Source organism: Engraulis encrasicolus, chromosome 6, assembly GCF_034702125.1.
Source record: "Engraulis encrasicolus isolate BLACKSEA-1 chromosome 6, IST_EnEncr_1.0, whole genome shotgun sequence".
Classification (NCBI taxonomy): domain Eukaryota; kingdom Metazoa; phylum Chordata; class Actinopteri; order Clupeiformes; family Engraulidae; genus Engraulis; species Engraulis encrasicolus.
This window is the reverse complement of record NC_085862.1, coordinates 5,225,013-5,237,512: the sequence shown is the minus strand read 5'-3', so window position 1 is coordinate 5,237,512 and position 12,500 is coordinate 5,225,013. Positions and strand designations below refer to the sequence as shown.

The following is a 12,500-nucleotide window of genomic DNA, read 5'->3' as shown; positions in this document are numbered from 1 at the left end:
GCTGTACCAGGGTCTAGGAGAGCTGGGCAGCAGTGTGGGCGGGATAAACGGTTGCTTCAGCACTCAACGTCACGCAATTGGATGGCAAACAACCAATCCCCACACACTTCTGTGTAACGTCACAGCTGTCTCGTACACGCGACACGCCCCTTTGTAGTTGAAGCGGCAATTTCGAGCCGTCGTAGCAGTGAATTCGTGTGATGACCACAGCCACAAACAAGTTTCCTAATAAATCGTGTTTTCACTTATACAGTTCAAAAATGCATCGTTTTCAACCACATGGCCCTCCTTGATCAATCAGCGAAATGTCGAGCAATTTGGGGCTTGTTAAATGGTTATATTTATGATTGTTGTCAACATGGCATGTTCGGTGTTAGCTAGCTGTATACCCATAACTAATACATGGCTAGCCGCTAGGTCGGTAGACCAGGTGTCATTCCCATCTATTTAGTAAGCGACTTACAGACTTTCAAAGCTCCCAAATGTCTCGTTTTTAATTACATGGATCTTATTAGAATTTGGGGCAGGCATATAATACAAGGCTGGATACCTAGCTCTGCTATTGACGACAGGTTAGCTAGCCACTAGCGAGGGCCTCTTTGTAGGTGAAACGGCAACTTCCAGCCGTCGTAGCAGTGAATTCGGGTGATGACCACAGCCACAAACAAGTTTCCTAATAAATCGTGTTTTCACTTATACAGTTCAAAAATGCCTCGTTTTCAACCACATGACCCTCCTTGATCAATCAGCAAAATGTCGAGCAATTTGGGGCTTGTTAAATGGTTATATTTATGATTGTTGTCAACATGGCATGTTCGGCGTTAGCTAGCCAGCTACCCATAACTTTCCCGGATTGTCGCTCCCAACGCAGGACGCTCCCCGGTCAGCTCGCTCCCACTAGCCAGACTATCGATCCCACCGCCATATAACGGAGCTAGTTATCTTTTTGATGTTAGTTTTTTGTTTCTAACCCTATTTTTTTGTTTCTAAGACTAACCCTAACCTAACCCTAACCTGGATACCTAGGTCTGTGTTGTTGACGACAGGTTAGCTAGCCACTAGCTTGGTAGACTCGGTGTCATTCCCATCTATTTAGTAAGCTACTCAAAGACTTCCAAAGCTCCCAAATGTCTCGTTTTTAATGGCATGTGTCTTGTTAGAAATTGGGGCAGCAATTTCATTCTACACCTACAGTAGTGGTCTGATAATAACGTGTGACTATCTGGTTCTGTAAAATGCTCAACTTAGCTTACCGAGCTAGTTTAAAACATCGAATGATCAAATGGTAATGTGTTGAGATTGTGCCCCATAAGTTCATGGTGTATTATTACATCAATCCATGTCAGCCACGAAATGTATTATCATCCAGGCTTTTTAAATTAAGTAAACACTTTCGTGCTGTACGTAGCACGGACGGACACCATGCTTCTTCTTAGAAAGTTTCCTGTTTACTAGGTAGCCCGGCCCCCCTCGCGATTTGATTGGCCCTGTCATCGGATAACTTTCAGCCTCGCAAAACGACCGGGGTCCGCTAGACTGCCCCCGGGAGCAAATTCAATTTGCGGTCGCTAGGGGCGTCTAGATTTCTAGGCTAAACCAATCACGTTTCCTAAATTCATTTGCTCCGCTGGCGCTGGGAGAACTCCGGTCAGAGAAACAGCCAGGCAACGTTTAACAGCAACATCACGCACAATTTTACAAAACCGGCTGCCCTGGGCAACTTAATATGATAACTTTATTGCCGTGGTCTCTGCACTCAAAATGCTTTTGATATTTTAGATGGCATAGACGTGAGAAATACAGCCACTGTGAAAAAAAATCAAGTGCCTGCAGACAGAGCCACCTGATTCATGCAGTTGAGCGACGACGGCACAATGATCAAAACTTGTGTGGCTGGCTTAGGGTTTTTTTTTTTGAAGTCCAACCAAATTATTTAAATTCACTATGAAAGACGTGCTGCTTGAGTTTAGACATGATCGTGTAGGCCTATAATTTTAAATTTAATTTAATCAAGTTCATGCAATCGTGGTCATGACTTCGTATGAAATATTGTGCTACACAACTAGGCCTACACGGAAGTTTTTTTGTGTTCATATCGTGCTTAGAAAGGAGAGGATCTTAACGGGACACTGAAGTCTGCACTGGAGACAGAGCCTACATGTAGGCTGATGCAGAAGCATGACGTGCTTCAGATAGCCTAAACAGACAAGTAGGCTATTTAAATCCATGATGTCTAGCAGCGCGTAATGTTATTCCCGTCTATGGCATATTGTTCTAGACACATTTGTGCGTTCATATCGTGCCTTCAGAGGATCCAAGTTCACGGAACTGTACCGAATTTTGACTAAAACATTGCGCTGCACATGCATGACTAAAGCTCGCTCAATAGCCTGATAAAAAAAAAACCGAGAATAGGCCTATCCAGAGAGCGCAGGCTATGCAGTTCCAAACTCGAACATTTGGAGAGAACCTACAGCTATCAAACTCGTATCCTGTGCATCCCGTTAGTGCATCGTTGAGCCTATCTATTTTCTCATGTCAAGATTCACGGTTTTTAATCCAATATTTGCTGGATGGTAGCCTACAGGATTTTTGTTCTTTCTGCTGCGCTGAAGGTGAAAGTTTTGGCTCTTGCGTCTGTTAACTTAGGCTATCGTCTCGAAGGACATCTTGGAGGCTGCTGGTGTGGCTCAGTTGCAGAAGTTCAGGTACACCGCGGTGTTCCGTGTGGTGCGTCTCCAGTTGAATAACTTAGAAGGTGAGAAAGTGGATCGCACTTCTGGTTCTTCTTTTCATCTTTTTATTTTTTACATAGCAGCAGAAGTGGAGACACTGACGAAGGCAGCAGCCAAAACGTTTGTCTACACTCTTGCTGCTATGTAAAAAATGAAAAGAAGAAAAGAAGAACCCGAGTGCGATCCACTTTCTCACCTTTATTCAACTGGAGACGCACCACAGGGAAGAGCGCAGTGTATCTGAACTAGCCTACTAATACAATATTTGCGAAATTAATAGGCTAATGTCCGAGTTAACCAGCCATCTCCGCTAACTTTTGCCCTGCCTGGCGCAACCTGCATTCCGTTTAACAGTTGACTGGATAAGATGATGCTGAAGTGTCATGCAACAGACTGCTGCAAAGAGTAGGCCTATAAAGTCTATAATAGGCTCATTTAACCTGAAGCAGTAGCCTAACGTAGGCTATGCATTTGCCACCCAACTGTTGTCATTTATTTGCAGTCATGGTATTGTGTCTCACAGGTGCATTAAAGAACGTCTCTGCGTTAACTTTAGCAGTTGGTGGCTAATGTTAGCTTAGCCTACTTAGTCACACCGGGCTTTATGTTCCTCTCATTGCAAATTATAATGTTAGGGCTTACAATAGAGTTTTGGTACCGTTTTCTCTGCTCTTATCGGTATCCAGATACATTCAATACATTTAACTGCTCCTTTGGGAATTTCGCGGCATTTTTGAAAATTATGCTCTGAGGGCAGCTTTACCGCATATCGGTAACGATATGACACATTAACTCGCTGCTCTGAGGGCGTCTTTATTGTATACATGGTAATGCTAAGCAGCGCATGTAACCCTGCTCTTAGGGTACCTTTTCTGCAGGTTCAGGGCATATTTGATGCACACATGTACCGGTAATTCTGCTCTTAGAGCACATTACAGAGCGACCATGTAACAAACACTCTGTTCTGAGAGCAGCTTCGTAGCACACAGATAGCGTTTTGTTTCCTTGGAAACGGACGCGGTTTATGTGTTACGCATACGCTATTTGACTCGGTTTTGCACTATTATGGATGTATTTCTAATCTTCACATGTTAATGGACAATCTATGCGAATTTCATAATGTGTTTTATGTGATATGGGAGTAAATGTGCTTACATCCCGTCTGGGATTTGTTAAACTAGCTGGCCCGCTAGTTAGCTAGCAAGTGCTAGGTCTCTACACTACATCATGTGTCAAAAGTGGAAAGATTTGCCGACACTCAAGGCTGTGGATATAATGAACTGGTCTGTGAATGTTTTCAAAATGTTTAGCTTTGACAAATTGCTGATATTAAACATCCAAATCCTGGTGTTTCTTTGTTTATGCTTGGGCCATTGAGACAGATCGATTCTAATATCTACTACTTACTTGCTAGCTAACTAGCGGACTAGCTAACAAATCCCAGACGGGCGTACTGTTAACACATTTTACTCCCATGTTACATAAAAACGCATTTTGAAACTCGCACAGATTGTCCATTAGAATGTCAAGATTAGAAATGCATTCATAATAACGCAAAACCGAGTCAAATGACATACATTTATCGCTTCGTCAGTCTGTCTGGCTTCATCTCCGTTCCGTTTCCAAGGAAACGCTATCTTTAGAAAAGTAACCCCGCACTTAATAGTTAAAGTAGGCTGCCTTCGGATTGGTAGATGCTTGGAAAATACTGTTTTCTGTTATGGAGAGCTGAGGTTCTCAGCTTTTAAACAAGACCCATGGTGTGTCTTTAGGTCTAATTAAAAAATATTCTGTGTCAGATCGAAAAAAATGAAGTTTTGAATGGGTTTCAATGGCTCCAAGTCAGGGGTAGTCCACCAGCAGCGGTCGTCGTGAATCGGACCAATCAGGGCTGCCTTAAATACACGCCCCTCTAAATACACGCCCCCTGTCCTCCAGGACGCAGCCGGACCCTTCTCCCGAAGTCCACTTTGTCCCCCCAAAAGTGTTCAGGGACCACCTGTCAACTGAATTGACAGTTGGCGGTTGCTAATTTGACACTGCTAATTTCGGTGCAGACATACTTTTTATTCTCATTACAAGCCTGTCTTATTGTGGTGAAAATGAGACTTCAGCTATGTTTAGCTTTGTAATAATGTTACAAATACAGCCTACTGCTAGCTTGTCTTGGAAAAGTAGAAATCCTCTCACGGACACCTGAGCTCTGTCGCGGACCACTAGCCAATCTACTGATGTCAAACAATGTGTGGTAGTCCAACTGTTGTCATGGATACAAACATGCTTATTAAGGTGTTTTCTCTCTCGTCTTCTCCTCTTCTCCTTTCTCTCTCCCCCTCCCTCCCCCTCTCTCTCTCCTTCTCCTCCGCATAGACGCGTGCGGCCTGTCGAACCTGATGCACGTGGAGAGCCAATGTACTAATGTCAAACAATGTGTGGTACACAAATATGCTTATTAAAGTGTTCTTTTCTCTCTCTTTCCCTCCTCTCCCCCTCTCCTGCTCTCCCCGCCCTGTTCTCTCCCTCTCCCTTCTCTCTCCCTCTCCCTCCCTCCCTCTCCCTCTCTCCCTCTCCCTTCTCTCTCCCTCTCCCCTTCTCCTCCCCTGTTCTCTCCCTCCTCTTCTCCTACTCCCCTCCCTCTCTCTCCCTCCTCTCCCTCCCTCCTCTCCCCCTCTCCTGCTCTCCCCCCCTGTTCTCTCCCTCTCCCTTTCTTTCCTCTCCCTCCCTCTCCTCTCCTGATAGACGCGTGCGGCCTCTCGGACCCGGTGCACGTGGAGAGCCTGCAGGAGAAGGCGCAGGTGGCCCTGACGGAGTACGAGCGCATGCAGTACCCGAGCCAACCGCAGCGCTTCGGACGCCTGCTGCTGCGTCTGCCCGCCCTGCGTGCCGTGCCAGCCTCGCTCATCTCGCAGCTCTTCTTCATGCGGCTGGTGGGCAAGACGCCCATCGAGACGCTCATACGAGACATGCAGCTCTCCGGCAGCTCCATCAGCTGGCCCTACGCCCCCGGCCAATGAGGTGCGGGGGTTCCTACGCTCCCGTCCAATAAGGTGAGGGGACCGGGGCGGGACATCCCCCGGACCGGGCCAATAAGGTGTGGGGGCGGGACATCACCAGCCGGGCCAATAAGGTGTGGGGGCGGGACAACACCTGGCCAATAAGGTGCTGGGGCGGGACATCACCTGGCCAATAAGGTGTGGGGGTCCCACCAACTGGCCAATGAGGTGGGAGGGTACTACGCACTTGGCCAATTAGGTGTTTGGGCTCTGACTCAGATGGACAATAAAGTGTAGGGAACTGACATCGCCTGGCCAATAAGATGTGGGAAGCGGACATCCCCCCGCCAATTAGGTGTGGGGGCCTGACTCATCTGGCCAATAAGGTTTGGAGGCCTGTTCCTGGCCCGACCCCCCTGGCCAATACACTTTGAGGCGTACTACGTACTCGGACAATAAGGTGTGGGGGGTGGACATCATCTGACCAATAAGGTTTGGGGCCTTACTGAACTGGACATTGAAATGTGTGTGTGTGTGTGGTTCACACATTGACAGTGCCCCCTACCAGCTGGCCACGAAGATGTGGCTTGTAAAGACAGTGTCTTAAATACCTGGATTTTGCTCACCTGGCCAATAGAGCTGAGCCCAACACACCTGCACTGGATTTACCTGGGCCATACACACCTGAACTGGACTTACCTGGGCCATACACACCTGAACTGGATTTACCAGGGCCCTCAAGTCCTGAGTCCTGAGCCCTACACACCTGGCTGGAAGACCTGCGCCCTACACACCTGGACAATAGACCTGAATGGGCTCCACAGACATGTCAGGCCAGTGAGGGCTTGTGCGTTACTGTACACACCTCACCTCTCAGTCTCCGGTGTCCTGCATCATCTGATGTCACACCCACCTGCCAACCTCCATCATGCGACTGCAAGTACTTCAGCCCCCCTGCAAACTACCAAGAATGGACCCCGAACGAAAAAAGAGGGCCTAATATCATGTGGAGGGGGCCCGTTTCTTCAAGTCAAGGGCCCATGTGGGCCCCCCGCGTCGTGTGGGCCCCACTGCCTGGCGGGGGCTGCGGGGGTTATATTAAACTTAACGCCCCTCCTCCAGGCCAACCTGCTGTCCACCTGCCCCCAGGACGGCTCATCCCAAAGACCAGAGCAGACCAGACCACACAAAACCAGGGGTGCATTTCTCGAAACCAAAGTTGCTTACTACATTAGCTACTTCGTTGTTTTCAATGCATTTTTCCATTGAGAACTACCGAAGTTGCTAACAGGCTAACAACTTCCCTTTTGAGAAACTCACCCCAGGGGTGCATTTCTCGAAACCAAAGTTACTTACTACATTATCTACTTTGTTGTTTTCAATGCATTTTCCCATTGGCAACTACCAAAGTTGCTAACAGGCTTTCTTTTGAGAAATGCACCCCAGAACAGACCAGACCAGACCAGGCCAGACTAGACCGGCCAGGTGGCTACAGGACTCAAGCTCCAAGACTTGATGCTGGTTTAGGGATTTGCCATACCCTGTTTATTTAGTTCTGTAGTCTGTTGGGTGCTGGTCCTCTGTTATCTTGATTAATGTTTGGAGATCACAAGTCAGTCAGGCCTCACGGAATCACACCACCACGAGACTGTTGTTGTCTGTGTATTGGGCCTGGATCAGGCTGCTGGTCTCAAATCGAATCAGCATCACACCACCATGAGACTATTGTCGTCGCCTGTGTATTGGGCCTGGATCCACTGGCACTGCCTTGCTACCTCGACCAAAAACTGGACTTCTTTTTTGTCTCTCTCCACTACAGGGAGGGCATTCAACTTTATTGTTGTTTTATTGACCGTTTGTTTGTTTGTTTGTTTGATTGCTTGTTTGTTTGTTTGTTTGTTTTTTGAGTATCTGAACTTTTCCATGGGAGACTTGTGCAGGTTTTTGTTTGGCTGTATTATTCAGTTGCTGCAGCCTTTCTGCACAGTACCCATCGGGAGATGACAGTAACTCTCAGTAAGTGTGTAGACGACTTCTAAAACAGTGTAAAAGCTTTGTTTGTATGTACAAGTCAGTCACCCTGTTGTTCAATACCTCAAATGACGATTATAAATACAGTATATACACCAGATTTTATGAATGAAAAGTGGACAGGTACGATGTTGTCGAAGACCTTGAGTTTAGAAATACGTAGAAACCCTTCAGCGTTTTGAAGGGATGACCAAAAGGGATTCAACATGTTGGTTCACCAGACCTGCAGCATTTTGATTGTGAAAGTTTAAGACACTTTTTGAAAAACGAAATATATTAGATTTTACGTGCTGTGTGGATTTTTTTGGGTGTTTATCCACTGAAATTCGCACTGGGGAGGGGGATGCCAGATGCATTTTTGTAAGACATATTGCCAGAGGTGTCAAAAGTTAAAGTAAAAGTAAAAATAATTTAAAAAATCTGTTTCCTTCCAACACAGCTAACTTATCTGAGTAACCAGCAGATCTGTGTACATGTCTTACGATCACTGGCTTAACGCAAGTACTTCAGGACCCCCTGCAAGCTACCAAGAATGGGCCCCCGAATGGAAAAAGTGGGCCTAATATCATGTAGAGGGGGGCCTGTTTCTTCAAGTCAAGGGCCCAAGTGGGCCCCCCGCCTGGAATGGGCCCCCCTGCCTCGCGGGGGATGCAGGGTTAGGCTTTATGCCCCTGCTTACGATCAGTTAACTCTGCACTGGTTGGATCAAGTTTGTGGTGGGTCCTTGTTAGGTTTTTAGTGTTTTTCAGTAACTACACAGTCCATCTCTCTCATTAGGTACAATGGAGTACATGGTGTACACAGAGGCGATTCTAGGGTCAGGTGGGGCCCCAAGCGAAAATGATAAAAAAGAGCATTTGTACCAAAATCGCCACGACTGTGGTAAAATGTGGGCTGTTATTCACTATCTAGGGGCTTGGGGGGCCCAAGCGGCTGCCTGCCTTGCCTAGTCGCAAGATGCACCTCTGGGTTCACAGCTATGTAACATCATATGCTAGTGTTGTATTTACACCATGAATTTACTTTTACTTTTACTTTTGACACCTCTGTATATTGCCATGGACTGCAACACTGTCAAAGTTGAGGAGGAGATGCCACAAGTCTAACTGTAAGATACAGATAGGCTGGCCAAGTGATGCAAATGACACAATGACATGAATGCAAACCTTACATGATCTCAGTATTTTAAATGTGTAGTTAAAAGTCATTTTTTATCAACAAAAGTTCAGTTTGAATGTTGCGGAATTTCATATTGCCAACCATGGAAAATAGTAGATATTTTTGCATACTACTACCAATAAAAAATATGTCCCAAGCTTTTGTGGAGGATCATTTTGTTTGCGTGCTTTTCTGTTTGTTACATGAACAATAGTTTGGAGTGAGGAGTCAGCACACTTACTAAAAATCCTTCTTTATTTGGCCTCTGCCTCTTCAAGGAGTTTTTCATCTTGGGGGTCAAGCACTCCAAGAAAATGGGACTAATGTGCACAGTTGGGGCCCTGGTTGAGTCCAGGGGTCCGTTTCTCGATTCTTGTCGTTGCTAACCGTCTTAAGACCGTCTTAAGACCGTCTTACCATTCCCTTGGATTTAGTGATGAGCGTCGCTGTCGAGCGAGAGTTGAGTCGCTCTTACGAAGGACGTTGCTACCGGCGAAGACGCTTTCGAGATACGGACCCCAGGATCACTGTAGAGCATGTTTACTACCAGGCTATAGACAGCCTTGAACTATTCGATAAGAATTTGGTGTGTGGATAAGGGGGTGAGGACGGCTAATGACGGTGGTGGGTTGAGGTTTCTTTGGTAAGGGGTGTTTTTAATGGGGTAGGGTAGGGTGGGGTGGGATGTGGGGTTTGTTTTGGTGGATGTGTGGGCCATGGTTGGTTCAATAAAGGGATTTTAAAAGTCTACAAGTCAAAAGTCTTAATTTGATGTTTTATTCTATGGCAGGATTACATTTCGAACATTGAACATTTATCAGATTCTCTATGGTTGAAACGTAATTCTATCATGGAATAAAACATCAAAGAACAAAATAGGATTTTAAGTGTACAGGACTCCTCATCCCAAACCTTCAGTCAGCCCTTTGTTCTGCACCTTTTCCTGGGATGTGCACAATTTTCACCCTCAACTGAGTTACATGAATATATGCCGTACTAGGGTCATAACAGTAGAGCAGGTGTTACCAACGTGGTGCCTGCAAGCGCCAGGTAGCCCTCCAAGAACTTCTGAGGTGCCCACCAAGGATGTTAATAAACAATGACGAGTACAAGATTTTAGTCACAGTTAATGTTTTTCTTAATTTAAATATGAGATTATTTCTCTATAACCTATGATCAAATTATCATTCAATCATATTGTGACTTGGGAATGATGTCAAGACAGAGGATTTTGAACAAAAGTAGCCCTCGGGTAGCCCTTGGTATCCCTCTGTAGCCCCCGGGTAGCCCTCAGTAGCCCTCAGACCCAAAAAGGTTGGGAACCCCTGCAGTAGAGCCTACGTAGGCTAGCACCAGAAATTAATAATGCCCACAGTAGGCCTACTGTGGAAGTGCATATCAGTGGTGTGATGAATATGCTGCAGTGAAGAGGTGTGTCTTAAGCTTGGATTTAACAGCGCAACGTGTAAAACATTGATGAATTGACAGCGGGAGTGTGTTCCAGAGCTGGGGGCCAACAACACTGAAGGCCCTGTTGCCCATGGTGCGCAGGTGTGTGGGCAGGGGCGCTGTCAGAAATGTTGGGCCCCATGAAAGATTCAAATTTTGGGTCCCCTTAAAGTGATACTGTCCCATTTTTGGAAATAAGCTTATTTTACACCTCCCCCTGAGTTAAATAATAGGGTTTTACCATTCTCCTATACTTTCAATCGTTCTCTGGGTATGGCAGTGCAAATTTTACCTCCAAGCTAGCAGTTAACATTGAGTCCTATGAGACCAGTTAGCCGCCAGGTGATCTCATAGGACTCAATGTTAACTGCTAGCATGGTGGTAAAAATTGCACTGCCACACCCAGAGAACGATTGAAAGTATAGGAGAATGGTAAAACCCTATTATTTAACTCAGGGGGAGGTGTAAAATAAGCTTATTTCCAAAAATGGGACAGTATCACTTTAAGGGCCAGTGCTTAGGCCCCCTTAAGGGCCCCTATCAGTGCTTGGGCCCTTAGAATCTGTACCACTTTTCCCCCCGTAGCGGCCCCCATGGTGGAGAGGGTGGTAAGGAGGAGTGTGTCAGTGGAGCGTAGTGTGCGGGTGGGATTGTATGGGGTGAGGTGAGGAGACTTGGGATGTAGGAGGGTGCAAGGTTGTGCTGGGCCTTGTAGACGAGGAGGAGGATTTTGAAGTGGATTCGTAATTGTAGGCCTATAGGAAGCCAGTGTAATTGATGAAGGACAGGTGTAATATGATGCCGGGGTCTGGTGTGTGTTCTGTGAGTTCTGAAAATATTGTAGACGGTTAATCAACTTTGCAGGGAGACCAGTGAGTAGGGCATTGCAATAGTCCAGTCTGGAGGTTATGAAAGCGTGAACTGAATCTGAAATGCAAAACAAACCTACAAGGTAAATCGATCCTACTTTGACTGTTGATAGTGAGTCTACTGGAAATATATTGGTGATAAAATTCAGGGACTCTGAAGTTTTGACATGAGATTTCACTCTCTTTTTTATGGGGGTGTTACAGTTTAGCTGTCTAGGGTAGGCCTGCTGACACCCAGGCACCTATAACCTGGAGTGCCCTCTACTGTACGGTTCAGAGGTGTAACAGAAAAGTGGCTATGTGATTTTGGACACACGTAACTTAGCCCTGCCCCACACATCCATTTGAGCTATTACTGTAGGTCTGTGCAATAGCTTTCAGATTGGCTTGTAATATTCTCCTCTCAGATGCTCCTTGGGTTAAATTAAATGCAGGCGAGCCTACGTACATGCTGAGAGGGAAAAAACAATGACAAAAAACAAAGCAAAACCGAACAAAAAAACAAACAAATAAAAATGGGGCTTCATTATGGCGATTTTTCAGAGTGAAAAATGTATGCGTATGGAAAAGTATGGCAAAAAGCATGAAAAACGATCGAAATGAGTGTGTCTCACTCCCCAAGAGTGAGACTTGAGAACCCTGTTTAACTAGGCCTACTTAGTGAATGCTGCATTTGTCTTAACCACAAAAACAGAACTCTAAAGGGCCTAGAGTGTTACTGTAGTGTTTTGATACTGGCATGGCAGTGGCACTTCATGTAGATTCTGCCCTTTAGCACACTGTAATGAAGGGCGTAGTTGTGCTGTTGCACTTGTATATCTGTCCAGCATGGGGCGAGCAAGAGCTACAGATGGAATGGGTCGAGGGCTATGCACTGGGAGTTTTTTCCACTGGTGTTGTAGTAAAAAAGAGCCTATTGTCTGTGATCAGAGAGTGTCCTCCTGATATGACATCACTACACTGACGTGAGCCCAGAGTGTTAGACTGCCTGCCCTCCTGACCACAAGATGCTAGACACTAGCACAGACGTGGGCAAACTGTGGCCCGGGGCCCATATGCAGCCTGCTGAGCCAATTCATGCGGCCCCACAGAGACCTCTTTTAAATACCAATTCATAAAATCACTACAAAAATCTTCAAATGCGGTAGGCCTAGGCTATATCTAAATACATGTCATTACAATGTGCAGGAATGACATACCTGACATATCTGTCTGACTTTGGCTCTTCGGTCTGTATTCTAACCCAGTGTGACCCTTTACTAACT

The 12,500-nt window shown here is 46.0% G+C and overlaps 1 protein-coding gene across 3 annotated transcripts in view; it reads left to right on the top strand.

Moving 5' to 3' along the window:
- nr2f6b (nuclear receptor subfamily 2, group F, member 6b) overlaps positions 1-9,093 on the top strand; it is a 31,282-nt gene extending 22,189 nt beyond the window's left edge. For 2 of the 3 annotated variants that reach the window (XM_063200509.1, XM_063200507.1), the window contains exon 6: positions 5,475-9,093. In XM_063200509.1, the coding sequence (XP_063056579.1) occupies positions 5,475-5,749 (275 nt within the window). In that variant the 3' untranslated portion in view covers positions 5,750-9,093. The remainder of the gene's footprint in view (positions 1-5,474) is intronic. The other variant, XR_010035129.1, reaches the window with a different exon arrangement.
- Positions 9,094-12,500: the final 3,407 nt, after the last annotated feature.